The 26,375-nt window shown below is 37.5% G+C and overlaps 4 protein-coding genes and 2 long non-coding RNA genes across 7 annotated transcripts; 1 reads left to right on the top strand and 5 right to left on the bottom strand.

Annotated features, from left to right (window-relative positions):
• Positions 1-1,648: 1,648 nt before the first annotated feature.
• Positions 1,649-2,223, bottom strand: LOC144432102 (uncharacterized). Its single transcript, XR_013480395.1, has 3 exons — positions 2,086-2,223; positions 1,882-1,938; positions 1,649-1,801 (listed from the first exon to the last, which is right to left on the bottom strand). It is a non-coding gene; the product is annotated as an uncharacterized LOC144432102 (long non-coding RNA).
• Positions 2,224-2,579: 356 nt separating this feature from the next.
• LOC144432057 (uncharacterized) lies at positions 2,580-5,714 on the bottom strand. The gene is made up of 2 exons (XM_078120082.1): positions 4,068-5,714; positions 2,580-3,980 (listed from the first exon to the last, which is right to left on the bottom strand). Exons 1-2 carry the CDS (start codon positions 5,712-5,714, stop codon positions 2,580-2,582), a joined length of 3,048 nt encoding a protein of 1,015 aa, XP_077976208.1.
• Positions 5,715-9,059: 3,345 nt separating this feature from the next.
• On the bottom strand, positions 9,060-9,633 carry LOC144432114 (uncharacterized). Its single transcript, XR_013480396.1, has 3 exons — positions 9,497-9,633; positions 9,293-9,349; positions 9,060-9,212 (listed from the first exon to the last, which is right to left on the bottom strand). It is a non-coding gene; the product is annotated as an uncharacterized LOC144432114 (long non-coding RNA).
• A 7,907-nt stretch (positions 9,634-17,540) lies between these two features.
• LOC120340797 (ribosomal L1 domain-containing protein 1-like) lies at positions 17,541-20,952 on the top strand. 2 transcript variants are annotated; one of them, XM_039409165.2, is made up of 2 exons: positions 17,541-17,558; positions 19,759-20,952. In XM_039409165.2, the coding sequence occupies exon 2, from the start codon at positions 19,797-19,799 to the stop codon at positions 20,730-20,732; it is 936 nt and encodes a 311-aa protein (XP_039265099.2). In that variant the 5' UTR covers positions 17,541-17,558; positions 19,759-19,796; the 3' UTR covers positions 20,733-20,952. The 2 variants fall into 2 exon arrangements, with proteins under 2 accessions (XP_039265099.2, XP_039265098.2); XM_039409164.2 differs by lacking the exon at positions 17,541-17,558 and adding an exon at positions 19,145-19,271.
• A 627-nt stretch (positions 20,953-21,579) lies between these two features.
• Positions 21,580-23,080, bottom strand: LOC120340796 (tRNA-dihydrouridine(20a/20b) synthase [NAD(P)+]-like). The gene is made up of 2 exons (XM_039409163.2): positions 22,410-23,080; positions 21,580-21,984 (listed from the first exon to the last, which is right to left on the bottom strand). Exons 1-2 carry the CDS (start codon positions 23,071-23,073, stop codon positions 21,728-21,730), a joined length of 921 nt encoding a protein of 306 aa, XP_039265097.2. The 5' UTR covers positions 23,074-23,080; the 3' UTR covers positions 21,580-21,727.
• Positions 23,081-23,114: 34 nt separating this feature from the next.
• Positions 23,115-24,219, bottom strand: LOC120340798 (ethylmalonyl-CoA/methylmalonyl-CoA epimerase-like). The gene has a single exon (XM_039409166.2). The coding sequence runs from the start codon at positions 24,162-24,164 to the stop codon at positions 23,673-23,675; it is 492 nt and encodes a 163-aa protein (XP_039265100.2). The 5' UTR covers positions 24,165-24,219; the 3' UTR covers positions 23,115-23,672.
• Between the last annotated feature and the right edge of the window lie 2,156 nt (positions 24,220-26,375).

Genomic DNA, 26,375 nt, shown 5'->3' with positions numbered 1-26,375 from the left:
TTAGTTGTGTTTCGGGAACTTAAATATAAATCAGATAATTTAATGATCACTCTGTCTTCCTAGGAGTTTTAATTTAATTGCAGTAATAAAAAGTTAGTGTAGAAATAGCTGTGATAGACTAGGCTAAAAATTCCCCACCGGTACTTTTAAAAAACAGATTGTTGTATGCGATGAATCATTATGATGGTTTGAAACACATACCCCATTTTACAGGCGCCAACTCGTAAAGCACTCTTAAAAAAAAACTGAAAATTTTGCAATGGTAAAGTATAGGAAGAATTTTTCGGCGGTCAAAGGTCGGGGAAAGGTCCATACAAAACCATTGCAACATTTTTGGTGTTTATTTTAAGAGAGGTTTCGCGATTTAGTGCCTGTAAAATGGGGTATTTGTTTCAAACCATTATTCTGATTCATAGCATTCAGCAATCTGTTATTTGAAAGTACCGGTAAATAAGTTTTGCCTAGTCCAGTGGTTGTTAAACTGGGGGGGTGCGAGATGCTCACTTGGGGGGCGAGAGGTCATGAGATGGAATCGTAAATTTACATGTAACGGTCTCCGCGTTCGGTAAAAATACCGGCTTTTTCGTGGTATGATAAATTTTTCTGTCTCGTAATAACTACAAGAATTCAAAATGTCTCTCTATTTTAATTCATTTGTGTTCAGGGTAACTCGCGGTTGCGGCGACTCATGTCAAAATAAACTCATTACCGATCTAAAATATCACGCCAATCCGCGGACATATTAAAGTGTGATCAACTGCCCGATTATTACTTATCGATCTTAAGATCGGTAAGTATATTGATAGGTATTTGTATGTCTGTGTGTGGGTGTGTGTGTGTCTGTTAGATGAACGCGATATCTCACGAACGCGTGGTTGAATCTGCTCCAAATTTTGCATGTGCATGCACCTTACCTCGGACCAGACGCCTATCGATTTTGGGTTAATTATGTCGTATAATTAGCGAGTTATCAACTAATTACCGATCTAAGATCGATAAGTCTTCGGTCTCCGACCGATATTCTCGTATTTAGTTTTGATATATATTGCACTCATGCGAATTCGTCGTCTCCATTAGAAAGATCCAGTATAATATCCCAGAAAGTATACTTAATTTATTACAATTAAAATACATATTCATCGACTCGGAATCCCCGCGGTACGAATCCTGAGTCAGTCCTCGAGATTACGCCAGTCGTTATAAGTGCCGACTTTGTCAACGGATATGTAATGGTTTTCGTGTTGAATAAAATATGCAATCCATGGCCGATATACTCATTTAAATGGTCGCTTTATTGGACACGAAGTGGACATAACGATCGTTTCAATATTATGTTGTTGTTGTTGTTCTTTGACACGTTTTTAAAAAGTCGCTTTTCTCTTCGAATACTGGACCAATTGCTTTGAAATTTTCAGTGGTTAAAGATTAATTTTTTCGCTAGATGTAGAAGCTTGACGGGGTGTGACCTTATGCACCCTGCTTGCTACACAAAGACGAAGGGCGCTGAAGCGTGCGCCAATATTTTCCAGTCTAAACGCTCTAGTAGTCTATCCCAATACTATGTTCGGTCCAGACAATCCTCTCCAAATTATCCCTGCCTTATAACTGAGATAAGCAAGCTGAAGTCCACAAGCCCACAATACATAACTTCAAACACAGGAGAATTGTAATATGTCGTGGAAATATCAAGCACTTGCTCAGCATAAATTATAAAATCGAGATGTCAGATGGAGCCAAATAGATCACGGAAACAGATGACGAATACAGATAGATTGAGTTGAGATAGAGAGAGAGAGGTTTTCTAAAAAAAACAAAATACACTATAAATACTATTAAATTGCCGCATAAATAACCAACATGCAATCAAATTATATCGCTTACCGACTGTTTTTAGCCAAGGTCAACAATATATCGAATCTTTTATGTAACTGCAGAACACTGAAATAAACATGAACAAATAAGCACAACAGTAACAGTACTTAACCCTACTGCATTAATTGTGGCACCAATATAATACTAACAGTACTTCATTCAAATAAGACTACTACATAACAAGCCAAATGCAGTGAAATACAAAAAACTCACCAAGAATATTTCACAAAACAATCAAAACGCAGGACAGATTTACAAATTGCAGTTCAATAATTCAGAGTTCAATGCAGCAAATTTTAAACTATTAGCAAGTTAAATAAGCATGAAACAAAGGAAACCATAATTAGCCCACTATAATTAATATGATACAGCTTTCCTAATGATAAATCGCCATAGAAGTAACGCATTGCAACAGCAAACTAGCTGTGCGCATTTACAATTTCGGCTCTAACGCCAGGCGATACAATAACGATGTAAACACGCAAATTGCAGTAGACGGAAACCTTCTCGGCTCGGTCTACAGATAATAAAGAAACACATCAAATGCGAGTAATGAATTGAGACGTTTGCGACGTTGACATACGAGAAGATGCAAACGTGTCAGCAATAAAGAAATAGACACTACCGGCGCTGGAGATCTAACATTCCCCCCCACAAATTTATGTAAATAAATTTCAAAACACAACATGATCTTCAAGCTTCAATAGTCATTTAGTGCCTTCAACAACAAGAACTAGCTTGGTGATGGGACGCTTTACCAAGCTATTACGAATTTTAACAAGCACTGTTCGTATCAGTCCCTTCTTGTCTGGATACACATCCACGATTCTCCCCATTGCCCATCTTGATCGCGGTTGGGAATCGTCTACCACCAGGACAACATCTTCTTTCTTGAAATTTCTCTCTTTCTGAAACCACTTGTGTCGCTCAATAATCGTAGGCAGATACTCTCGAATCCATGTTCTCCATAATTCATTTGCAAGATATTGAGATTGTGCCCATCGACGTTTAACATAGCAATCATTCTTGTCAAAAACTCCAGGAGGCATATTTTGATTTGACCGAAGTAATAACAAGTGATTCGGTGTTAAAGGCTCTTCATCCCTTGGGTCAAATGTTACAGGAATTATTGGACGACTGTTCAAGCATGATTCACACTCGATCAGGGCGGTCCTAAAAACTTCATCTGTCATAGTTTGACCCTGAGTAACAGCATTGAAAATTCGACGAATTGACCGAATCATTCGTTCCCATGCACCTCCATGATTTGAACCTGTAGGCGGTGATTTATGCCATGTTATACCCTTTTGACGTAAGTATCCATGAACTTGAGAATCGTTCCACATCTTTAGGGAATTTTCAAATATTTTCTCTGCTAATACAAAATTCCCAGCATTATCCGAATATATATGAGTACACTGACCCCTTCGAGCAATAAATCGTCGGAGTGCAAATATGAAAGAATCAGCAGACAAACTATTTACCACCTCGATGTGAACAGCACGAGTTGTCATACACGAGAACACACAACCCCATCTTTTCACATCACTCCTTCCCTGTCGAACAAGGAAATGTCCAAATAGATCAACACCAACATGACTGAACACTGGTTCATCTGATTTCAGTCGACAGGAAGGTAGATCTGCCATAAATTGCTTTCCAGGGCGGGCATTTCGCTTTAGACAAGAAACACAATTTCCGATGAACCTTCTTACTGCAACTCCACCTTTGATTATCCGGTACTTTTCTCTTAATGAGGTCCATGTATGACCCATACCTGAATGACCAACTTTGTTGTGATGATCCCTGATGACTAGATCCGTAAGATGTGATATATGAGGCAATATGATGGGATGCTTTGATGAATGCATAATTGGTGCATTTTCCAAGCGTCCTCCTACTTTCATCAAACCATCTTCTAGAACAGGATTAAGTTTCAACATCCGGCGAGAGCAATCACCTTTACTGATAAATTTACCATTTAATATACATTTCAATTCTTCACGAAAGCTTTGTCTTTGAACATATTCAATAATATCTCTTTCAGCATAGCTCAGTTCCTGCACAGTCAGTCTTGCTGGCAATTCAGTAAGCTTGTCTATTGACTTCTTATGAGAACACAAATATTTCTTGAATCGTATGAGCCAACAAGTTGCTTTCTTCAAACGGTTCCTTCAAGACTCTTCCTTTATTACAAATGCCGACTTTGTTTCTGGAACTGGCTTTGGACAAAATTCAGACGATGGATCAGGAAAACAGTCCGGCATCTTTGGCCACTTGTCTTCAGAAAGACGCAAAAACTCGGGCCCATTGATCCATCGTCCTGACTTTAAATATGCATCAACTCTAAGACCACGCGAAGCATCATCAGCTGGATTCATCTTCGTTGGAACATGGCGCCACTGTGATTCATCAGTATTTTTATCAATTTTTGCTAAACGATTAGCAACAAATGTGGAGAATCGTTTCTTCGAATTTCTTATACATTGAAGTACGACTGTGGAATCAGTCCAGAAAGTTGAACTGCATTCATTCATCTTCAGTTCTTTCCTTAGGACAAGATTCGATTTTACAGCGAGAACTGCAGCTGTTAATTCAAGTCTGGGTATAGTTACACGAGAACATGGAGCAAGTCTGGCCTTTCCAACCAAAAATGCCACATGAATTTGGCCATTTTTATCGATTATTCGTAGATATGAAACAGCTCCATATGCTAATTCTGATCCATCAGCAAAGTGATGTAGTTCATAGGAAACAATTTTTCCAAAATTAAATGGCCGATAGCATCGCTGTATCTTCACCTGTTCTGAGCTTTGCAGTTGATGTAGCCAGTTTCGCCATTTAACAGCATCATCATCTGCAATTTCTTGATCCCATCCCAAATTTTGCTTGCAAAGTTCTTGCAACAAGAACTTGGCAAGTAGCGTTATTGGAGCCGCTATACCAAGTGGGTCAAAAACAGATGCTACAATTGAAAGGATACCTCTCCTGGTATTTGGTTTGTCAGCAATATTAACCTTGAACCCAAACTCATCATTTGCCACATTCCACTGAATACCAAGAACTCGTTCTTTGACATTGCCCTCAATGACATGATTTTGAACACATTTAGCTCTCTTTTCTTCTGAAATCATAGACAGTAATTCATCATTATTGGTGAGCCATTTAGTCAAGTTGAATCCTCCTTTTGACATCAATTGTGTCAATTCCTTGACAATCTCTATGCCTTTATCGACCGATTCAGCAGTTGTCAAGCAGTCATCGACATAGAAATCTTCATTAACAATTTCTGAAATTCTAGGTTTGTGTTCATTTCCAAATTTCACCGCCGTCTGTTTCAAACAAAATGCAGCACAAGACGGACTCGATGCAGCCCCAAATATATGAACTAGCACACGATGTGGAACGGGTTCCTTTGAGATGTCCCCGTCATCCCACCATAAAAACCTTAGTGCATCCGTGTCCTGAGGTGCCACTCTAACCTGGTGGAACATTGCTTCCACATCTGCCACCAATGCAACTCGTCCCCTGCGAAATCTCAAAATTACACCCAGGAGTGACGATACCAAATCTGGTCCGGACATTAAGCAATCATTCAGAGACACATTTCCATATTTGGCTGCAGCATCAAAAACTACACGAACTTTTCCAGGCTTATGCTGGTTCATGACAGGAAAATGAGGAAGATACCAAACTGTATTAGACGTATCAATTTCGGCATATGAAATTCTTTTGGCATATCCTGCCTTGATATATCCTTGAATAACTTCGACATACCTTTTATGCAAATCGGAATCTCTCATCAGTCTATTTTTGAGGCTACAAAGTCTTTTCTTTGCCATCTCTTTGTTATCCGGTAGATACTGCATCCCGGTTCTCCATGGCAAAGGAAGTTGGAAATGACCACCAATATGTTTCACCGAATTTGCATAATTTCATACACTGCTCGATCTTCTTGAGAATTTGGAATATCAAGAACTGAAGTTTCATTGCCAAAATCTGCTGTCCACAGAGTTTCAATTTCCTTTTGTGTTTCCAAATCATTACACTTGACGAAATTGACATAATGATCAGATGTAAAATGAACTTCTCTGAGATCTGATGGCGACTCAAAACTGGGTCCGAATAGCGACCAGCCAAAAACAGTCTTCACTGCCTTAGGTGCTTTCCTCGGTCCATTTCGAACATCTTGGAAACAGACGAGTTCCGCATTGTCAGCACCAATCAGAAGATTCACTGTTCCTCCTTCCAAGATAGGCAATCTTACATCTTGAAGATGCGGCATGATTTTGAGGAACCTTTGGTCGGGCGCTTTATTCGGCTTAGCAGGAATTTTTTCAACCGAGAGCACATCTGTGATTTCACGTTCAGCACCACCATCCAGCGGCGATACAACTAAACTGCCAGACATACCCTTGTATTGTATTAGCCTCTGTCCAATTGTGCGTAATGTGATATCTCTTGTATTTCCTGTTACTCCGAGATATTTCATCAAACGTTCACTACACAGAGTAACTGTAGATGCCGGATCCAGCAAGGCGTATGTTTGAGCGGCCTTTTCACCATTTCGAACATTGACCGGCACCACACATAAATAAACATCTTGCCCGATACTTTTCCCATTGCACTCTGACGACTTTGCCAATGAATATACAGCAGGTCCCTCTTCAGGCTTTTTCGATTTCTCCTGAATTTCAATAAATCTATGAAGCAGTGTGTGATGTCGATTTCCTTTACATCCATGTACTTTGCACTGACTGGCCTTCTTGCAATTACGAGCAAGATGACCATGAGACAGACACTTGAAACACAATTTCTGCTCCCTCAAAAGACTGACCTTTTCTTCATGCGATTTACTCTTGAAGTCCGGGCAGTTCCACAAATTGTGCGGTTTGAGACAACATACACATCCCAAATCCCGGCCTCAGCATCAATATTATAGGTTGCAGCTCTGTTTCTCCTCACACTCACAGGAATCTTTTTGTGACGAATCTCATTAAGCTTTTCCCCATATTGAATTTTTCACATCCGCCCAATTACAAACATAATCGACCAAGTGACAATATTTTGCCTGACGACCAGTCTTTCTTTGAATTTTGAGGGCTTCATGTGGCCGGCCATCCTGAACATCTTCAGGAAGTTTAGCCATCAGCATTCCAATAGTGTCCAGGGTGTTTACATTTGCAAACTCATCAATGTCTTCTAGAGTTTCCAGGCATTGCTCCATTACTTGTGATATTTGCAATAGCTGCTCTGGCTTGTCATCACGCACACTTGGAAACTCTTTTAGAACTCTTTCACATGCACCAGCGATAATATGAGGCTGACCATATTCTTCAAACAGCCTCTGCCTAGCAAGCTTGTATCCATTCTCAGGCTTCTTTGTGAAGTATTCTAATTGTGCACAAATTCTCTCTTCACAATATTGCAACAAACACACAAGCTTCTGGCTATTTGTTTCTAGTTTCGGTGCCAGGTGGATGTCAAAATTTGTTATGAAAGACATATACTTCAAAGGATCTCCATTGAACACAGGTAACTTAGGCTTCTGAAAGAAGAATTCTTCACGTCCATGATAATGGTGATGCTGTATAACTGGAGATGATTCTCTTGTTCTCCGCTGTGAATAATGTTGTGGCCCAGATTCATAAACATAATCATTAACCGACTCACGATTTTCCAGAAGTGTCCTATATTCACGAGTCTGCACATCTGGCAACTCATTGACACTACTTTCATTTATCCGGAAAACGTGATGGTGTTCACGGCCAGCCATTCCATCTGGTTCAGCCGCAAATGAACAATCCTGAGCCATCGCACGATTCACAGGCTGAAAGTTATAGCTTTGACCATTTCCAGTTCTATTTGGAACAGCATTATCATCTCTTCTCAATGGAGTCTGAGAATATGTGTGTACATTATGCGACCTTGCAAAACGTACTCGTTCATGACACGAATCAGAGGCAGCATAGCCATCATGGTTAGTATTTATTCTAGTATGTGTGGCTTCATTCTGTAGCGAAGCAGATCGACGCCTGTTCAATGATGAAACATCAGCTTGCATTACATTTTTATGCACAGTTGTAGAAGGAATTTTATCACCAACCTGAAGTGAGTTCACCAATTTGGGTGATGAAGGTTTTTGCTCAGTACTTGCAGTCTCTTCTCTGCGGCTCGCCAATGGCACTGAAGGCATTTTATCACTTGCCCTGCTCGTACCTGGCAACACATTAATAGGACTCAAATTATTGAAATCTCCATCACCTTTAATTGAATCACCAGTTGATTTCGTATCCCACAATAAGAATTCCACTTCAGTCAATTCCACTTTACGCTGTGCATCACGAAGCTCCATTTTACGTTTCAAAGCTTCCTCCTCTAGCTTTTCTTCCGTGTGACGAAGCTGTACAATTGCTAGATCGCGTTTCACTTTGCACTGCAATCTTCTCTTGAAGGAAGCTCTCGATGTATTGTCAGAACAAATACTACCCGAATACTTTGACGATACATTTTCTGGTTGCACAGTTGAATGCGTTTTCAATTTTTCGAACCATTCCGAGATGCGTGAATCAAATTCCGATTTTTCACGCTTCAAATCATTAGTCACAGGAAAGTCAGTAATCTCTTTACCTGCACTTTCAGGAATCATGTCAATTAAAGAAATTAGCTGCCGGAACACTTCATCAACTTCTAGCCTTACTACTGACAACTTTTCAGCGTTTTCACGTTGAAGCATCAAACGTTCAGCTATCAAATACTTTTCCTGCAAAGCAGATCGCAAAATGTCCAACTGCTGCTTGGCCTTGGATTCCATCATACCTTGAACGATGAAAGTCTTGCAACCTTGAACAGTATCTTGTTAATTATCGACGTCTTGTTGCAAGACACAATGAATAAGTCGAAAACTTTTTGCACCCAGCAAAAAGGCAATAGTCTGAACTTTTTGCAATCAGCAAAAAGGCGACAGTCGAAAACTTTTTGTGTAGAAGCTTGACGGGGTGTGACCTTATGCACCCTGCTTGCTACACAAAGACGAAGGGCGCTGAAGCGTGCGCCAATATTTTCCAGTCTAAACGCTCTAGTAGTCTATCCCAATACTATGTTCGGTCCAGACAATCCTCTCCAAATTATCCCTGCCTTATAACTGAGATAAGCAAGCTGAAGTCCACAAGCCCACAATACATAACTTCAAACACAGGAGAATTGTAATATGTCGTGGAAATATCAAGCACTTGCTCAGCATAAATTATAAAATCGAGATGTCAGATGGAGCCAAATAGATCACGGAAACAGATGACGAATACAGATAGATTGAGTTGAGATAGAGAGAGAGAGGTTTTCTAAAAAAACCAAAATACACTATAAATACTATTAAATTGCCGCATAAATAACCAACATGCAATCAAATTATATCGCTTACCGACTGTTTTTAGCCAAGGTCAACAATATATCGAATCTTTTATGTAACTGCAGAACACTGAAATAAACATGAACAAATAAGCACAACAGTAACAGTACTTAACCCTACTGCAATAATTGTGGCACCAATATAATACTAACAGTACTTCATTCAAATAAGACTACTACATAACAAGCCAAATGCAGTGAAATACAAAAAACTCACCAAGAATATTTCACAAAACAATCAAAACGCAGGACAGATTTACAAATTGCAGTTCAATAATTCAGAGTTCAATGCAGCAAATTTTAAACTATTAGCAAGTTAAATAAGCATGAAACAAAGGAAACCATAATTAGCCCACTATAATTAATATGATACAGCTTTCCTAATGATAAATCGCCATAGAAGTAACGCATTGCAACAGCAAACTAGCTGTGCGCATTTACAATTTCGGCTCTAACGCCAGGCGATACAATAACGATGTAAACACGCAAATTGCAGTAGACGGAAACCTTCTCGGCTCGGTCTACAGATAATAAAGAAACACATCGAATGCGAGTAATGAATTGAGACGTTTGCGACGTTGACATACGAGAAGATGCAAACGTGTCAGCAATAAAGAAATAGACACTACCGGCGCTGGAGATCTAACACTAGAAGGCTATTACTTTTATTTATTTCAAAATTTTGCGTGAATTCTATGAAATTTGATATTTCGTCTAAAATTTTGCTGTATTATTTTTTATCCATGGGAACACGGATTTTAGTCAGTGTCATGACTGGCTGTACGTTTTGATTCTGCAAAATTCTTGCTACTGGAAATTCAGAACTTTTTTGAGGGTACCGGTAGCGTCAAAGGTACCGGTAAGGACTGATTCGCTCTGGTCTGACGTGTCCATATATTTGTGCGTAGCTCTCTTGTTCATTTAATTGTGATAAATTAAATCTGCGATTGCGTCGAAAAAATAAAAGAACCACTACTCCAAAATACCACGGTAGTCCGCAACCATAAAACTCTCATTGATCATGTATATACAAATATCAGAAACCTAAAAATAGATTCCCACATAGTTCTGTCAGACATCACAGACCATTTTCCGATCATGTGCTGTCTGAGAGGCATCAAACCATCATACACATACAATCGCAGAATGTCAAGGGACATGTCAACATTCTCAATCGATTGCTTTCGTAGTGATGCAGAGGTAATTTTTGCTAATCAATTTGCTGGAATTAATTTAAATATCCAAAATTTTAATAGTGTTTTTGACGACTTTATAAAGTCATTTGTTCACCTAATTGATCGCCATGCCCCACTTCGACCACTTTCTCGGCGTCAGAAAAGGTTACAATCAAAACCATGGTTAACCAAAGGGCTAAACGCTTGTATTCGACACAAAAATAAAATGTTTAAAACTCACTTCTTGAAAGGTAACAGTTCCCAGAGCTCTTACTTTAAACAATATAGAAATATTTTGTCAAGAACCATAGATAAAGCTAAACAAATCTATTATCAAAATCTTATTGCTACAACCAAAGGTAATCCCAGGTCAACATGGCAAATAGTTGGCCAAATCACAAATGCAAAAAAGAAATTGAAGCATAAAATTGATGAAATTAATACTGAAAACGGTTGTATAACTAGAGATGAACTTTTAATCGCAACAGAATTTAACAAATACTTCTCAACAATTGGGTCCAGCCTGGCTGATAAGTTTTCCAATGATACAGCTAACTTCGAACCTTTTCTCCGCAATCGTGTGAGCCAATCCATCTTTTTGAGCTCATCCACCGCGAATGAAATTTTAATCGAAATACAAAATCTTAACGACAGGAAGGCTGTAGGACCAGACAACATCCCAGCGCGCTTCATCAAATTAGTTGCGGATATAATTGCCCCTTGTCTCTCAAGATTCTTCAATTCCTCGCTGTTACTTGGAATCTTTCCTTCATCTCTCAAAACCGCCCGGGTTATTCCTCTTTTCAAATCTGGAAATAAAAAATTAATTTCAAATTATAGACCAATATCAATCCTCTCAGCAATTGATAAAATGTTTGAGCGTTTGTTACATAAAAGACTCGCAAATTTTTTAACTAAATATGATGTAATAAATAAATATCAATTCGGTTTTCAGAGCAATTATTCTACATCACATGCCATTTTAGATACAGTATCATATATCTATGATAAATTGGAAAGAAAGGAGTATGTCAGTGCAACTTTTCTAGATCTAAAGAAAGCTTTCGATACTGTGAATCATGACATCCTGATTTCTAAGTTGAGGCATTATGGTATACGGGGAATTGCAAGCAAACTCATTTCTAGTTATTTGAATAATAGATCTCAATATGTTCAAGTGGGATCATACTGTTCTTCTCCCTTACCGGTGACGCACGGAGTTCCTCAAGGTAGCTGTTTGGGCCCTCTCCTTTTTCTCGTATATATTAACGACATAACTTATTGCTCTTCATTATTTTCCAAATTGTTCGCTGACGATACTAATCTCCTTGACAGCGACAAATCTTGTGCAGTTCTTCCGTTGAGAGTAAATACTGAAATTGCAAAAGTGTCAAGTTGGATGAAAGCCAATAAATTAACACTAAACATTGAAAAATCAAAATCTATGTTAATATCTCCATACCAATGCAAATCGAAAAATGTTTTGGAAATCCAAATTGATAATAAAAAATTGGAAAATGTCCATTCCTTTAAATATCTTGGTATATACATTGATAGTAAAATGAAGTGGGATATTCACTTGTCCAACCTGGCCGTTAAATTATCCAAGTCTGTTGGAATGCTATACAAGCTTAGAAGATACACATCGCTTACCACCTTACGCATGATTTACTATTCCTTATTTCAAAGCCATATCCAGTATGGCTTAATTGCTTGGGGTTCAGCTGATAAAACCTTATTACTAGGCTTACCATAAATCTGAAACAAAAAACCGGGACGGTGCGATTTGGCAAACATTCGGTCGATTGCCAGTCTTTGTAATATTGAAACGTCTACCATGTCATTAAGGGTATATACGGCTGTAAATCTCTACTGATCATTGAATTAGGAAAAACACAAAAAAATAGTTTGTACGAGTATTATTTATTTAGACCAAAAGTATTGTCCGCAGATGGAACCCTTTTCAAAAATTCATGTTCTGATTTTTTCATAAAACTGATAACAAGAGACATCACCATTAAATTTGCATGTCACGAGTGCTTTTATATATTCTTCTGGCATTCTGAACCTGCTTTCGAATCAAAAAATTTTAATTATGGAGAAAATCCGTTCAACAGATGCCGATGTTCCGGCAAACAAAATCTACGAGTTTCTGCAAATTCGAAATGCTAATATTTCTGTTACAAAAAACGTTAAACATCTCTGTCCACTTAATTTCAACCGGCAAAGTAAGCCAAATTGCATTTGAACCATGCTCAAATAAATATCTCTTCATCGGTATTTGTCGAAAAGTGCATCGCTATTCAAAATCTGACTAGCCAACCAAACATATATATCATTTATCAATTTTGAAGACCAATCACTTCAGTCCAGTTTATTTCACCCTTCAAATTTGTCCATATGTTTGGCCTGACAGCATTGTAGGCTTCCTCATGCAGCTACGATAGACATTTCTCGTAAAAATCGCAAACATTACGTCGATTTCGCTAGAGAGTTCCAAGGATTTCAGAAGTACAAGCGATTGCGACGGAATTAACAGACTTTACCCTTTTTCTTTCAAATTTAGCTTCACCTTTGACATCTACGACAGGGATCGGCAACCTTTTGTCGATCGCGGGCCAAAATTAGGGGTTGCGAGTCATTGGCGGGCCGCACATATTTTTAGAAAGCTCGAATAGAATATAGATTTTTTTCTTCATTGCATCTCAAAAAATTTCATTTGAATATTTTCAGCGCCATTGAATTTGCACTTAGCATCAACTTTTCTGCGTTTTGTTGCCATTTGTCTAATTATAATTAAATTAAAGGCTCATTAAACGAGTAATTGTGAATTATATACTTGTAAGGTTATAATATGATTTAGTTCAAAAAATATAATCGTCAAAACGGCTGTTTTGTTACTATAATTCAGTGAAGCGTCACGAGCCGGATTATAATACTCTGCGGGCCGGATCCGGCCCGGGGGCCGTAGGTTGCCGACCCCTGATCTAAGGCATTACTATTATCTTTTTCCAAAATTAAAATAATTTTGCTGAAGTAGGTGAGCTGGCAAAGGACAAATTTCAAGTGAAGTTCGTACGTTGGAACATTTAAGCATAAGAGTAAGACATCCTTCTTGAGAATTTGAATAACTTATCAAGCTTTCAAACATTTCCGTAATCCTTTGCAAAGCAGGTAATAAAGGGAGAAACCGAGTGTTGCCATGCTGTAATAGCCGTTGATATTCAATATCAACAAAATCGCAGAATGGTTTCTGCTCTGTTACTCGGACAGTGTGAATGTAAAAATAATCATACATTCTGACAACAACACAAACAGGCAAAGTATCTACTGCATGTTGGAAAGGGCATCGCAGTGCAGTGTTGAACTGCATGAGCCGCACAATCTATACCGGTTATATTTCTTTTAGTTTAAAAAAAAAGCATTATTTGTTTTTCGTCTTTTACGCCTCCAAAGTTGGTGCTGCAGTTATCCGCCCAAAATCCAACAACTTTTCCGAGAACAGAAAGCAAGTATTGCGGTTTCCCTGGGTAAAGATTTGAATTCTAATAGTTTTATCTTCACACCAACATCAGGTAAAAAATAACGAACCACAACTGGAACAAGCTTTAAATTTTTTCTGTTTGATGCATCGAAGGTTACTGATACGAAACTGGTTTAAAGTATATCGTCATTAGGTTCAGAGGAGAACAGCGGAGCAATGCAATTAAAAATCACCGACTATCATTTATTTCTGGCTAAGCGTGCAAAATCAGCGAATCCGCTTATCAGACAGCGGACATCAGAAATTCTAACTGTGTATATTTACAAGTTAACGCAAATTTAGGCTAAAGAAAAATTAATTTAGAGGTGCAGTCAAAACTTTGGCCATGAATAGCAGTGTGATAGTAAAACATATACCGATTGTGACATAATAATAGAGCAATTTCTCTCTCTCTCTGAACTAGCGAAGTGTGTCGCAAACAGTGGTAAATGAACTGCCACCGTTGAAAAAAAATAGTAATAATAATGAATATGAATTTTTTACCCACGACAGTCGTGCTGACAAACCGGGACATTTGAGTCAACCGGCCGGGACAGCTCGTCAAAACCGGGACTGTCCCGGCTAAACCGGGACGTATGGTAAGCCTACTTATTACACCGCATTGAAATTATTCAGAACCGAGCAATTCGTGCAATTTCTGCTGCCAGTTATATTTCACGACTTAGTCCTATTTATCATAGTCTTAAAATTATTAAATTAGCAGATATTTATGAAATTGAGGTATTGAAAATAATGCACCAACATCACTGCAAAAAACTCCCTGTTGCTTTCACCAACTATTTTTTAAAACAGAGCAACGTTCACTCTTATGAAACGCGTTCCTCTGTCGGGTGCTCATATTATGTAAATCGCTTCAGCACCAAACGAACTCAAAACTCGATCAAATTCGTTGGTGTTAAATTGTGGAATAACCTCCCTAATAACATTCGATCCAGTAGTTATAATTCTTACAAACATGCACTGAAAAGCCTATATCTTGATGCCTATAGGCCTAGTTGTCATTGATCTGAAAACATTACCTTCTGTTGTTTTCTATATCCATCCATCTTTTTGGAACTTGCCATTTTCTTCTGTCTGCATATTGTGTCCTGGTATTTCCTTACTATTTTCAGCCCAGTGCAATCGACACGAAGTATGCAGATCTCATAATTCATTCTGCACTAATCTGTAGAGCCAATAATTTACTAGCAATCGCTTTAACAGAAAATAGCCACAAATTCAACCCTAGCAGCAAACTCCCGTTGCTGGGTACGCCATCTTGGTGTAGACTGAACGCTGAGTCATAACGCTATTTCGCTGTGCTCCGTACTCAACGAGGCATAACCAATTTATAGATGTCGCTGTTGCGTCCGTCATGACATTCCGTGGTGTATTTTCGATTTGTTGATGTTTTTTTATCTGTCTTGTGTTTTATTTAAAAGTAATCTTTTTTTATTCCAAAGTCATTGTCGCATTCCGTAGTTTATTTCGCATGTTTTGCCGCTCTTTTTCTTGTATGATTATAGCCTATTTCATGTTTGTTAATCATTCCACAGGGATTGTGGCATCCCGTAGTTACTCAGGTTTTTTTTTGTTGTTTTTCATTTTTCGAATGATTGTGTCCAATTAAGCAAGCCAATGTGTAATATTGAGTTCTATTTATTTTTTGTCTTTTTGTATGATCGTGTTAGTTTATTAAATTAATGTGTAATATTGAGTGTCCCGTTTCTTATATTTGCTGCTTAATTTCAGCTACAAGGTGTCGCTGACTAGATGACTCTATGAGTCTTTTCGCGACTCCGCGTCAACTGCAACAAGCCGATATCCATTTGACATTTTGTTACATTATATTATTTATTCATTTTTCATATCGCGCATTGTTTTTTGCATGACGAAAATAAATATCTGAATCTGAATCTGAAATGTGTGGCAAAGTGCCCGATTACGTTTTGATTTGTATTCTTGCCAATTTCACCATTATGAGCTGTCCCTGCAACTCTTACTCCGCTCTATCGCAATGCTCGATTAATTTTAACACCGTTGCATAAATTCCTTAGTCTGCGATAAAATCCCATGGAGTAAAATTTATTTCAAGTCGGTAGTTTTAAAACACTACTGGTGTGCCGCAGGCACAAGGAATCTATAAGAGTTGCAATGTCTAAAAAAGTAATTTTAATCTGTAGTGGTCCACCACGAAACAAAACTCATGGTGTTTTCCGTTTTATTCTTAGTATTTTATAATCTCGCTTTTACAATAAAGAAATATTTGGTTGCAGATTCACTACTTTATTCTATCTATAGCATCTCGTCGCTGATGATTATATAATAAAAACTAACTCGTTTTCCCCAGAGGTGTCAGGGTTCTATTCGAAAACAGAAAAAGTAATTATAATTGTCTTCGCGACACAAGAATATGTCGAGAGAAATTTCTGATTTGGGGAGAATAAACACCGAAATCAAGTTTTTTACGGCTTAAATAGCACGCCACGCTTACGAAAACAATCGAGATTTAAACAAAATGCAATCGCAAACGCGTTGGCGACTTTATTTTCAGTGGCCAAGGGCCGGGGAAACGTCCACATGCATAATAACTATTGAAAAATGAACTGCTTTTAAATTTACATAAATTCATTTGTACTTCTCCATTTTGTTTGAAACGTTAGGCACGCCAAGAAGTCTGTAATTGTTGCTTATTTTTAACACACTGTAAATAATTTTGGCATCGTTCAATAGTGATGAAGTAAACAATTGATTGAAATTTTACGTGTCTTATGTGAACGTTTAAGCAGAAAATACATTAAAGCATAGGTTTATTGCGTGTTTAGTTTTACTTAAAAATTAGTTTGACTTTGCCAGGTATTGCAAACTGAGGGGAAAAACGAGAATGTATGATGGCCAACCATTATTTAGCTTTATACATACGACAGTGAATGACGAAGTTGTACTCCGAAGCGTTTTATGTCTAAACAATCTGAGCAATGACGCTATGAGACCAACACTCTTATAGCGCCATCTTAATATATAGCAACCTGCCCATCACAAAAGTATTTTTTCAAAGCAAAAATAGGGGGGCGCGAAGTTTGTTAAATTTTTCAAAGGGGGGCGCGGCTCAAAAAGTTAAGAACCACTGGCCTAGTCTGTTACTGCTAATTTTTCCACACTAATTTTTGATTACTGCAGTTAAACTAAGTCTCCCAAGAAGACAAAGTGATCATTGAATTATTTGATTCGTATTTAAATTTTAGAAACACAACTGAATACTAACGAATAAAATTCAAAAAAACGAGGTAATGTTCCCCGACCACGCCTGAAAATCTGTCTGAGTGAGAAAAGTGTCTGAGCGGATGCATTGTTACGTCACTTTTTGCATCTTGCTGATCGGCCAATGTCACGTAGTAAAAAAGGAAGCTGATGCTTGTGGAAACATCCATAGATCGCCCCCTACTCAGAATTCAAATATTATCGAGGATGAATTTTTGTTTTAGCTCTTCCATATAAATCAAAAAGGACAAGATTATCGAGATGAAACAATTAACCATAAAATGACATATCCTTTGCATTTGATTGATTCATTCTTGCAGGTAATGTGTAAAAGTAGAATTTCTAATAAAATAGCAAAAAAGCTCAGAACTTTTTGTAGACTTTACGATATTTTGGCAATAATTGTATCGAAGTCCGTTTACTATCATTTTGGTAAGTACTGTTTGCCTTAAATCATAGTATCATTTGTACGTTTCCTGTTGAATATTTACATATCTAGTAGGAAAACAGCATTGCCGTACGCTTACAAGACAATAGTGAAATGTTCATAAAATTAGGCCTCATCTTCATAAAAATTTCAAATTTGCTTCCTATGCCACCATATTTTAACAACATAGCCCTGCAATGGACCTCTCGCCGACATTTGACCCCCCAAAAATTCTTCCTATACTTAACCATTGCAACATCTATGGGGCTCTTTTAATAGTGCTTTTGCGAGTTGGCACCTGTAAAACGGGATATGCGTCGCAAACATCTGTTTTTTTTTAAAGTAGCCTACCGGTAAATTTTTTTAGCCTAGTCTATCACAGCTATTTCTACACTGATTTTTTATAACCGCAATCAAATTAAAACTCATAGGAAGACAGAGTGATCATTGCATTATCTGGTTCATATTTGAGTTTCCGAAACACGACTGAAAACTAACGAATAGAGTATAAAAACGCGAAAACGAGGTAATGTTTACGACCACACTTGAAAATCTGTCTGAGTGAGAGAAGTGTCTGAGCGAATGCGAAAAGGGAGCATTGTTACGTCACTTTTTGCATCTTGCTGATTGGCCAATGCCAGGAAGTAAACAAGGAAATCGATGCCCGGGGGAAAGATCCATTGAATTTTGTATGCGCCATATTTGTTTCTTATGCCAATTATGATAACGAAAAAATTTAATTTCGCGGCGGTGTGGCTCAACGGGCTAAGCGTTAGGAATACGCTCGCCACCGCACCTCTAATTACTCTGCGTGGGTTCGCAGGTTCGAATCCCATGGTGGTTATGTGCGAGAGGATTGCTGGACTCCTCGCCGTCGTTGGGTGGTTCACGTAACCGCTGGTCGGTTACGGCTTCCTCCACCACCAAGTCCATGCTTCCGAAAACAAACAATACAGTAAAACTAATCCCATACCCGACTCGGAATGGTAACCGGACGAGAGGCCGTGGTTCGCCATATGGATAAGCCGTCTTATCGGCTTTCCTCTCCCCCGGGATAAATATGTAAATCCTATCCTCCTATCCTATCCTACTGTCCTTGATGTTTGTATGGTTTTAACCCCATGCGTGTACCGTGGTTTCCCGAAAATAAGACCTAGCCTGAATTTTTAAAATTCGATAGCAAGAAATCTCTCCTACATATTTTAAATGATTGATGTTCCATGTTTTGCAGTTGTTTTGAATAAGAACGGGGTATTCATAAGTAAATGGATATCGGTTTTATTTTTGTATATTTGAAAATCTCGTAATTCTCCACTTTGTAAATTTTTATTTTTAATAAATGAAAATATAAGATATTTCCCGAAAATAAGCGCTTTTGGATGATGATAAACAATTCTAAAATTTAGAAGCAATTTGGAAAACATTTAACACTTACTTACTTAATTAACCGGAAAACTGAATCTGGCATGTCGCTCTCGGTCGCTCTACTGACCCACGTGAATTCCCGAGTCAAATCTCTCAAACAGTACACGGTAGCCTACTGTGTGCAAACATCTGATCTCCGCATTGGCATTGGATTCTGTGTTTAGACTGTTAGTGGTTACCGGTAAGAGCATTTTAAACCTGGATATAAGTGAGCATGATGGTGAAATGAAAAAACCACGTGAACATTTCAAAAGTTTAATACTTGTGTTCATTTAGTCAGACAGGGCATTGGTACAACTCATTCCAGCATACAGCCGCATCTGCGCATAGGTTTCTTGTTGAATGTGGCTCTTATAATAATAATACCCACAATAGACTGTTACAATTTCATGTGAATGTAATATTACTGAGATTAATAAAAATTAATCTGAATTCTTATTGACTTCCAAACTCATAATAATTTTTAAGATGGACTTTCAGGCTTTAGGGAAAGCGCGGTCCACAGACTGAAAGAATTATTGCTCTGCTTGAGAGTTTGTCTATCAGTACCGCCATACGCTGAGAATCCAGATATCATATTCGTAATTTGAATTGATAAATTGTTGGACATTTAGAAAACCAGATAGGCTAGCTGTTACCATATTTAATAAAATTAAATTTTATTACAGTCAAATGAAACTGCCAAACAGTACACTTTTAACTCATAATGGATGATTCTTGGAAAACTACATGTCCCCTGGATAAGGGTCAAGTAACGAAGGCTGTGAAAGCCTTGAAAGAATACATCGCTAAAGCACAAAAAAAGGAAAATGAAAAAGCTTTACTTGAAGAACATAATTGCATACAGCTCCAAGTTACGCTGCACAAAATTCCTGCTGTAAAAGAAAAGTCTGTATATATAAAGTTGCCCCATGAATTATATAAAGACTCTGAAATATGTCTTTTCACACCTGATTTTGATGAGGATGATGCTGAAAAATCAGAAGAGTATTATAAAAATCTTCTAAATGAAAAAGGAGTATCTGCAATTACAAAGTTTATGCCCATTCGACAAGTGAGATTGGATTACAGACAGTATGAATCAAGAAGAAAATTGGTGGATATGTACGACCTATTTCTTTGTGATAAATCTATATCTCATCGTTTACCAAAATTACTAGGGAAATATTTGTTTGAAAAACGAAAACATCCGTGGCCCGTTGATATAGAATGTGATGATCTTCGCAAGGAGATTTCCGATGTCGTTGGAAACACTAGATGGTTTATGTCTGGTAATGGATCATCCAGCATTATGACAGCGGGGAAAATGACTTTCTCAGTGTCACAAATTGTTGATAATATTATGGCGTGTGCAGTTGAAGTTGCGAAAAGCGCTCCGAGGGGTTGGAATAATGTTTGCTCGTTGAATATTAAAACTGATAATTCTCTCGGACTTCCAGTGTATTACAATGATAATCATGAAGATATCCGTGATATGGACATGGGTGAGTTGGAGTATCTGCGTGACTGTAAAAGGAGAAGAGAACAGAAAAAAGCAATGTGGAATATGGTTGGTTTGGGATCACGAAACAAGTCTAAAAAATTAAGGATATCCAGTGGAAAAAGAAAGATCAAGTCGAAGAAAACGAAAGAAAAAAAATAATGTTTACCGAATAGTTCTTCATTTATTTTCTCTGGCGACTGGAATCGGCAGCGACACTCATAGATGAAATAAATATGGTCTTCCCTAATCAAATTTGTACAATTGACAAAGAATTTCAACAAAAGAGAAAATTTTAGAATTCGACAAATGCTCTGTTCCATTTTGTTTATACATGGCGGCATAATTATCCATATAATAATACAAACATACTGTATCCCTATTTGTACTGATGCATATTATTGAACCGCTATGGTAAAGGCAGTGTGGAACAAGTAGCTGGTAATTTATTGGTGCTTGATGGGCGTCCATAACCCAAATTGCAAGTCACTCTGGCCTGACCCCACAAGTGCTCAGTTTAAGTATAAATCAATATCATTCGAATACTGGAGTCTTTGATAAATCGTGGCTCTAGTCCCGACTTGGGAAAACTATGGCCCCTGGGCCAAATCCGACCCATGCCACGGCAATACGAAAACCAAATTTTCATTTCTTGCCTATGTAACACTGTAAATATTGTTCATATAATGTAACTTTTTATGTCACACTTACATGGCCAACAGTCTTATCTAGTTGGGCAAAAATTTTGGCCCCTGGTCGAAATACCTTGCCCACCCCTGCTCTAATCCAAACTCAATTAAGTCGGGGCTCCTGGATAAAGTTTCATGTCAGCACCATCTTAAACAGGTTATATGTACATTTGTAATTTTGAATGTAGTGAGCGAAAGAGTACTTGCACTAATTATGCAATCCTGACCAGCAATTATTATTAAAGTGTGTTCAGCGCACTGTACCAGCCAGAGCACATATTTCAACAGATATCAGACAGACAGTAGGAGGCTACTACGACTTGTAAAAACCTAACGTACATTTATTGATACAAGCACAACTATTCAAAATTTATTGCACTGTATCAGGATTGATAAAATTTTTCTCAACATCGGTAGCACTCACCACCATAGCTGAAGCGATCGCATCACACTGTCCATGGCGTGTCATTATAATTCATATTTTAGAGATAGGTAGTCCAGTATGTCCTTTTTATGTTTGAGGTTGTTAAAAACTTGCTTTTCCCACTTAGGGGTGGTGTATTTTTGCATATATATTAAGTGATTATGAAAGTGCTGAAATATGGTTTCAAACTGTTCAGTCACAGATAGCCAATCTTCAATGCATTGTACAGGAGTTTTTTCATATCCACCAAACATTGCTGGATTGTTCAATAAACCTTGGGCGACCATCACTCCATTCACACCTAAAGATATATAACGTAACAAAATTATTAGGAGGTGAATCTGGCATGCAAGTATCAAAATTTAAATTGTCTTATTAACTTTTACTAACATATTTACAAACAACAGGTTCCCTCATTTCAGTAAACCATGCCAAAATAGTAAAATACCAAGATCCTGCGCCAAACACCATGTGAGCTATTTGGGAATGAAAGCATGTCTGATCACCTATGTTAATTCTAGAAATTTAAGGCAAGAATTATATCACAATGGGTGGATTTCCCTGTCTTTATATTTCGGTAGTAATTGCTAATTTTGATGAGTAACATTTATGGTTTTAATACTAAAATGAGGAATGTGCCAAACCAAGTTTTTTGGACATTCCTTTGTGTTCCAAATGAAAATAAATCTACTGCCATATTATTTAGAAAGGGAAGGCTTCGGAGACCTGTGATTTCATGTATTCTTTCAATATCATGTGGAGTTTTGATACCGCCGTTTGCAACGACTGGAATATCAACAGAATCTTTAATTGACTTTATGATGTCATAATGAGGAGGTTGATTTCTTTCTTTTGTTGTTCTGCCATGAACTGCTATATATGACGCACCAGCGCTTTCAAATTGCCTGCACATGTCCACTGTTCCTTCTTCAGTTTCAAGAATCCGTATCTTGACTGATATTGAAAAGTCATTACTTGGGATTCTATTTCTTGTTGTTTTAATGATATCTCGTACTAATTCGGGGTTTTTAATCAATTTGGCCCCATATCCTTCAGCCATTGCCCAGCGTTGTGGGCAGCCACAGTTCAAACCAACTCCGTCCACATCTGGAAAGACGATTTCAGTTGCATCCGCAAAGTCTTTTGCATTGCTCGCAGCAAACTGCACCACCAAGGGTCGATCGAGTTCATGCGGTTGAAATTCATTATCTCTGCATTGTTTCGATTGTGCAAAAGAGTTTGATATGATCATCGGTGTGTATGCCAAATCACATCCATATTTTCTCACAAGCATTCTAAATGCTCGACGAGAATATCGAACCATAGGTGCACATATTTTTATTATTCTATCCTCATTCAACAAATCTGGAATAGATATTCTCTCGACCATGATCTTAAAACACGCTATTAAAAAAATCCAAGGAGTTGATCTGAAATTGAAGCAATATAGAAACAGTTATGTATAAGTGCACACGCATGGCTACTATGTCACATTTGTTGCTATTACACTATCAAAACACGTTTCGTATCATATTTTAAAAGATTTAGCTCATTTATGAATAATGGAAAAAATGAAAACAGATAAATAAATTGATAATAGTTAGTACGATACAATTTATTATCTGACGCAATATGTATGATGTAATTCCAGACAAATGAGTTTTTGTTTGCAAATTTCTGCCCTTGTGAACTAGCCATCACTAATGAACTGCAATTGCTGAATTTGAAAGTAATAATCAAAAGAGTATATATATAGGTCAAGTCTCTATTTGTTATGGGCTTTCAGTACGGGTATCTTTAACTCTTTGCTTGGAGAGAATTTACATCCATATATATTTTGAGGTAATCTTATGTATTAATCATCTCCTGTATGTATTTTGAGTTATTGTTTTGTCTTTCCATTTTTTCTTTCATATGTAAATTTTGAGATGCAGGTTAGTTGAACAATGTGGAATAATGTATTTTTGTGGATATAATTTTCCGCTTATTCTATTCTTGCTCCAGTTCAAGTAGAATTCCATCACAATCTTTTGGATGACAAAATATTACTGGTTTGTTATGAGCACCTATTTTAGGTTCTTGGGTAAGAGTTCTAATTCCATTTTCTCTCAATGCTTCCACAGCTACATGTATATCTTCCACTTCTATGCAGATATGATGAAGGCCACCACTTTTGTTTTTCGACAAAAATCCCGCTATGGGGCTGTTTTCACCAAGTGGATATAAAAGTTCCAGCTTCGTGTTTGGTAAATTAACGAAGACAGTGGTAACTCCGTGCTCGGGTAGATCCTGTTTTTTGCTTACATCCGCTCCTAACACATCCTCATAAAGTGCTGTGGCTCTCTCTAAGTTCGGCACAGCTATTGCGACATGATTGAGTTTACCTAACTTTAAAAGTTTTGAAACAGAATTTTTAGTTGCCAAGCATCTTTGTGGTGCACACCATTGCCTTAAAGCACGATATGCTCTGTATCGCAACATGTTACAACCAAATACTCTGCGATGAAAAAATTACAAGTTTAGGAGTACAATGCACATTCTTATTATGACTGTAAGATTACTGCATACACGGTGCTTTTATTCAATGATGATGAAAAAAACTCTATACAGCTATAAGAGTTTTAGTGGTAAAAACAGCTTTACCCAGTCACCCATATTGCTATAGCTCTTATAAGTTTTTCAGTATGGTTGACTGTCTTTTTTGCTAAACGAAACAAACTCTCTTGTGTCAAAATTGAATTTCAACCTCAATATTTAATTTATTAATAATATAATCGTTTTTTTTTTATTATTTCAAACAAGATTAAAGTAAATAGTAGTTGTAGATTCTAATTTTGACCTGTCCCTTAGTAAATCATATTGCTGTATTGGAAAGAAATTACATAAAATCATTGACTTTAACTTCGCCATGAAACAAAACGATTGAACTTGAAGCACCGTCAGACCGTGGTCGACCGTTATATAACTACAGAACTGTATATTTCATGTATGTATGAACTGTATGTATGGCGCGGCGGTGTGGCTTAACGGGCTAAGTGTTGGGAATACGCTCGCCACCGCACCTCTAACTACTCTGCGTGGGGTCGCAGGTTAAAATCCCATGCAGGGATGGTTATGTGCGAGAGGATTGCTGGACTCCTCGCCGTCGTTGGGTGGTTCAGCTTCCTCCACCACCAAGTCCATGCTTTCGAAAACAAACAATACAGTAAATCTAATCCCATACCCGACTTGGAATGGTAACCGGACGAGAGGCCGTGGTTCGCCATATGGATAAGCCGTCTTATCGGCTTTCCTCTCCCCCGGGATAAATATGTAAATCCTATCCTATCCACAACAAAACTTCGTGGTAAGGATTTATTTGTAGTTGATTCTCTTTTTCTATGATAAAATAAAATACCAATTTTTTTTTTTTTTAAATATATTAGACATTTTTATACATATTAAAACTAAATTCATATTTTTTTTGTTGTGTATGTTTTCTGGTGGACAAAACAAATAAACTCTCTCTCTCTCTCTACTTGATTCACAATTCAAAGACAATTCTTTAGTATTTCAAATTCTCTCACGAGATTAGGTGATTTTTTTCCTTTTCTAATGTTGAGTCTATAAATGATTGCTGCTGTTACTTGTTTGATAACTATGTGGTGATTGGGGCCTGGGGGTACTACCTTCAAATATAACAGAATTTCTCTGAATTCATATCTTATATCTAGTAATTGAAAGTAAAAACACAATAATATTTAAATCTATTTTTGTAATGTTGGAATATATATGGAATATATTACCAATTATTTAACTACACCCCGCTGACTCTAGGGTTATCAATTATCATTCACAATGACTCATTAAAGACGCTCGCCGGACCAAATGTTCGTCTTTTTGTGGTAGGTGATTCCCCTGTGATGATATGAGACAATATCCGACTTGTTAATCTAAAAGGCATACTAAAGATAATATTTTTGACTTTACAAGTGTGCCTTTGATTTGGAACAAAATTGAAAGATTTTTAATCTCTTGTTGTTGCTTCAGTCCAGAGTGAACACTGAAATAAGAAAAGTAGCAAATTGGATGAAACAAAACAAATTAACATTAAATGTAAATAAATCAAAAACTATGTTGTTTGCTCCAAGTAAATCCAAATCACAGACATCTGTGAAAATTGAGATTGAAGGAACTATTCTTGACAACGTTAGCTCATTCAAATATCTTGGCATCCACATTGATAACAAACTGCAATGGGACATTCAAATAACCAACACTGCTGTTAAATTAGCCAAGGCGGTAGGAATGCTTTATCGGCTTAGGCGTTATACTTCTTTGTCTACGTTACGCATGATATACTTCGCTCTGTTTCAATCTCATTTGCAATATGGTATTATAGCTTGGGGATCAGCTAATAAAACTTTGTTACACCGGATTGAAGTATTACAGAACAGGGCTATCCGTGCTTTGACCCATGCTGGACCAATGTCAAGATTAGATCCTCTTTACCATAAGAATCAAATAATCAAAATGTCAGACATTTATAAAATCGAGATACTGAAACTCATGCACCAACACCTAAACAATAAACTGCCTATGGCTTTTAAATACTATTTTGTCAAACAGATGAGTGTTCACTCTCATTCAACTCGTTCCGCTGCCAATAGCTCATACCATGTGCCTCGCTTTTCTACCAATCGTTCACAAAGC

This window comes from Styela clava, chromosome 14 (assembly GCF_964204865.1).
Source record: "Styela clava chromosome 14, kaStyClav1.hap1.2, whole genome shotgun sequence".
NCBI classification, from domain to species: Eukaryota; Metazoa; Chordata; class Ascidiacea; order Stolidobranchia; family Styelidae; genus Styela; species Styela clava.
The sequence above is the reverse complement of the archived record's forward strand: the minus strand, read 5'-3'. Positions and strand labels throughout refer to the sequence as shown.

Bases quoted from the DNA above. Each gene is read 5' to 3' on its own strand.
- LOC144432057 (XM_078120082.1), bottom strand. From the start codon at position 5,714: ATGGCAAAGAAAAGACTTTGTAGCCTCAAAAATAGACTGATGAGAGAT. The intron at 3,981-4,067 runs GTAATAAAGGAA...TGTTCTCATAAG, and splicing joins CAGAAACAAAGTCGGCATTT to AAGTCAATAGACAAGCTTAC.
- LOC120340797 (XM_039409165.2), top strand. From the start codon at position 19,797: ATGGATGATTCTTGGAAAACTACATGTCCCCTGGATAAGGGTCAAGTA.
- LOC120340796 (XM_039409163.2), bottom strand. From the start codon at position 23,073: ATGGTCGAGAGAATATCTATTCCAGATTTGTTGAATGAGGATAGAATA. The intron at 21,985-22,409 runs GTCTCCGAAGCC...ATATATCTTTAG, and splicing joins AAGAATACATGAAATCACAG to GTGTGAATGGAGTGATGGTC.
- LOC120340798 (XM_039409166.2), bottom strand. From the start codon at position 24,164: ATGTTGCGATACAGAGCATATCGTGCTTTAAGGCAATGGTGTGCACCA.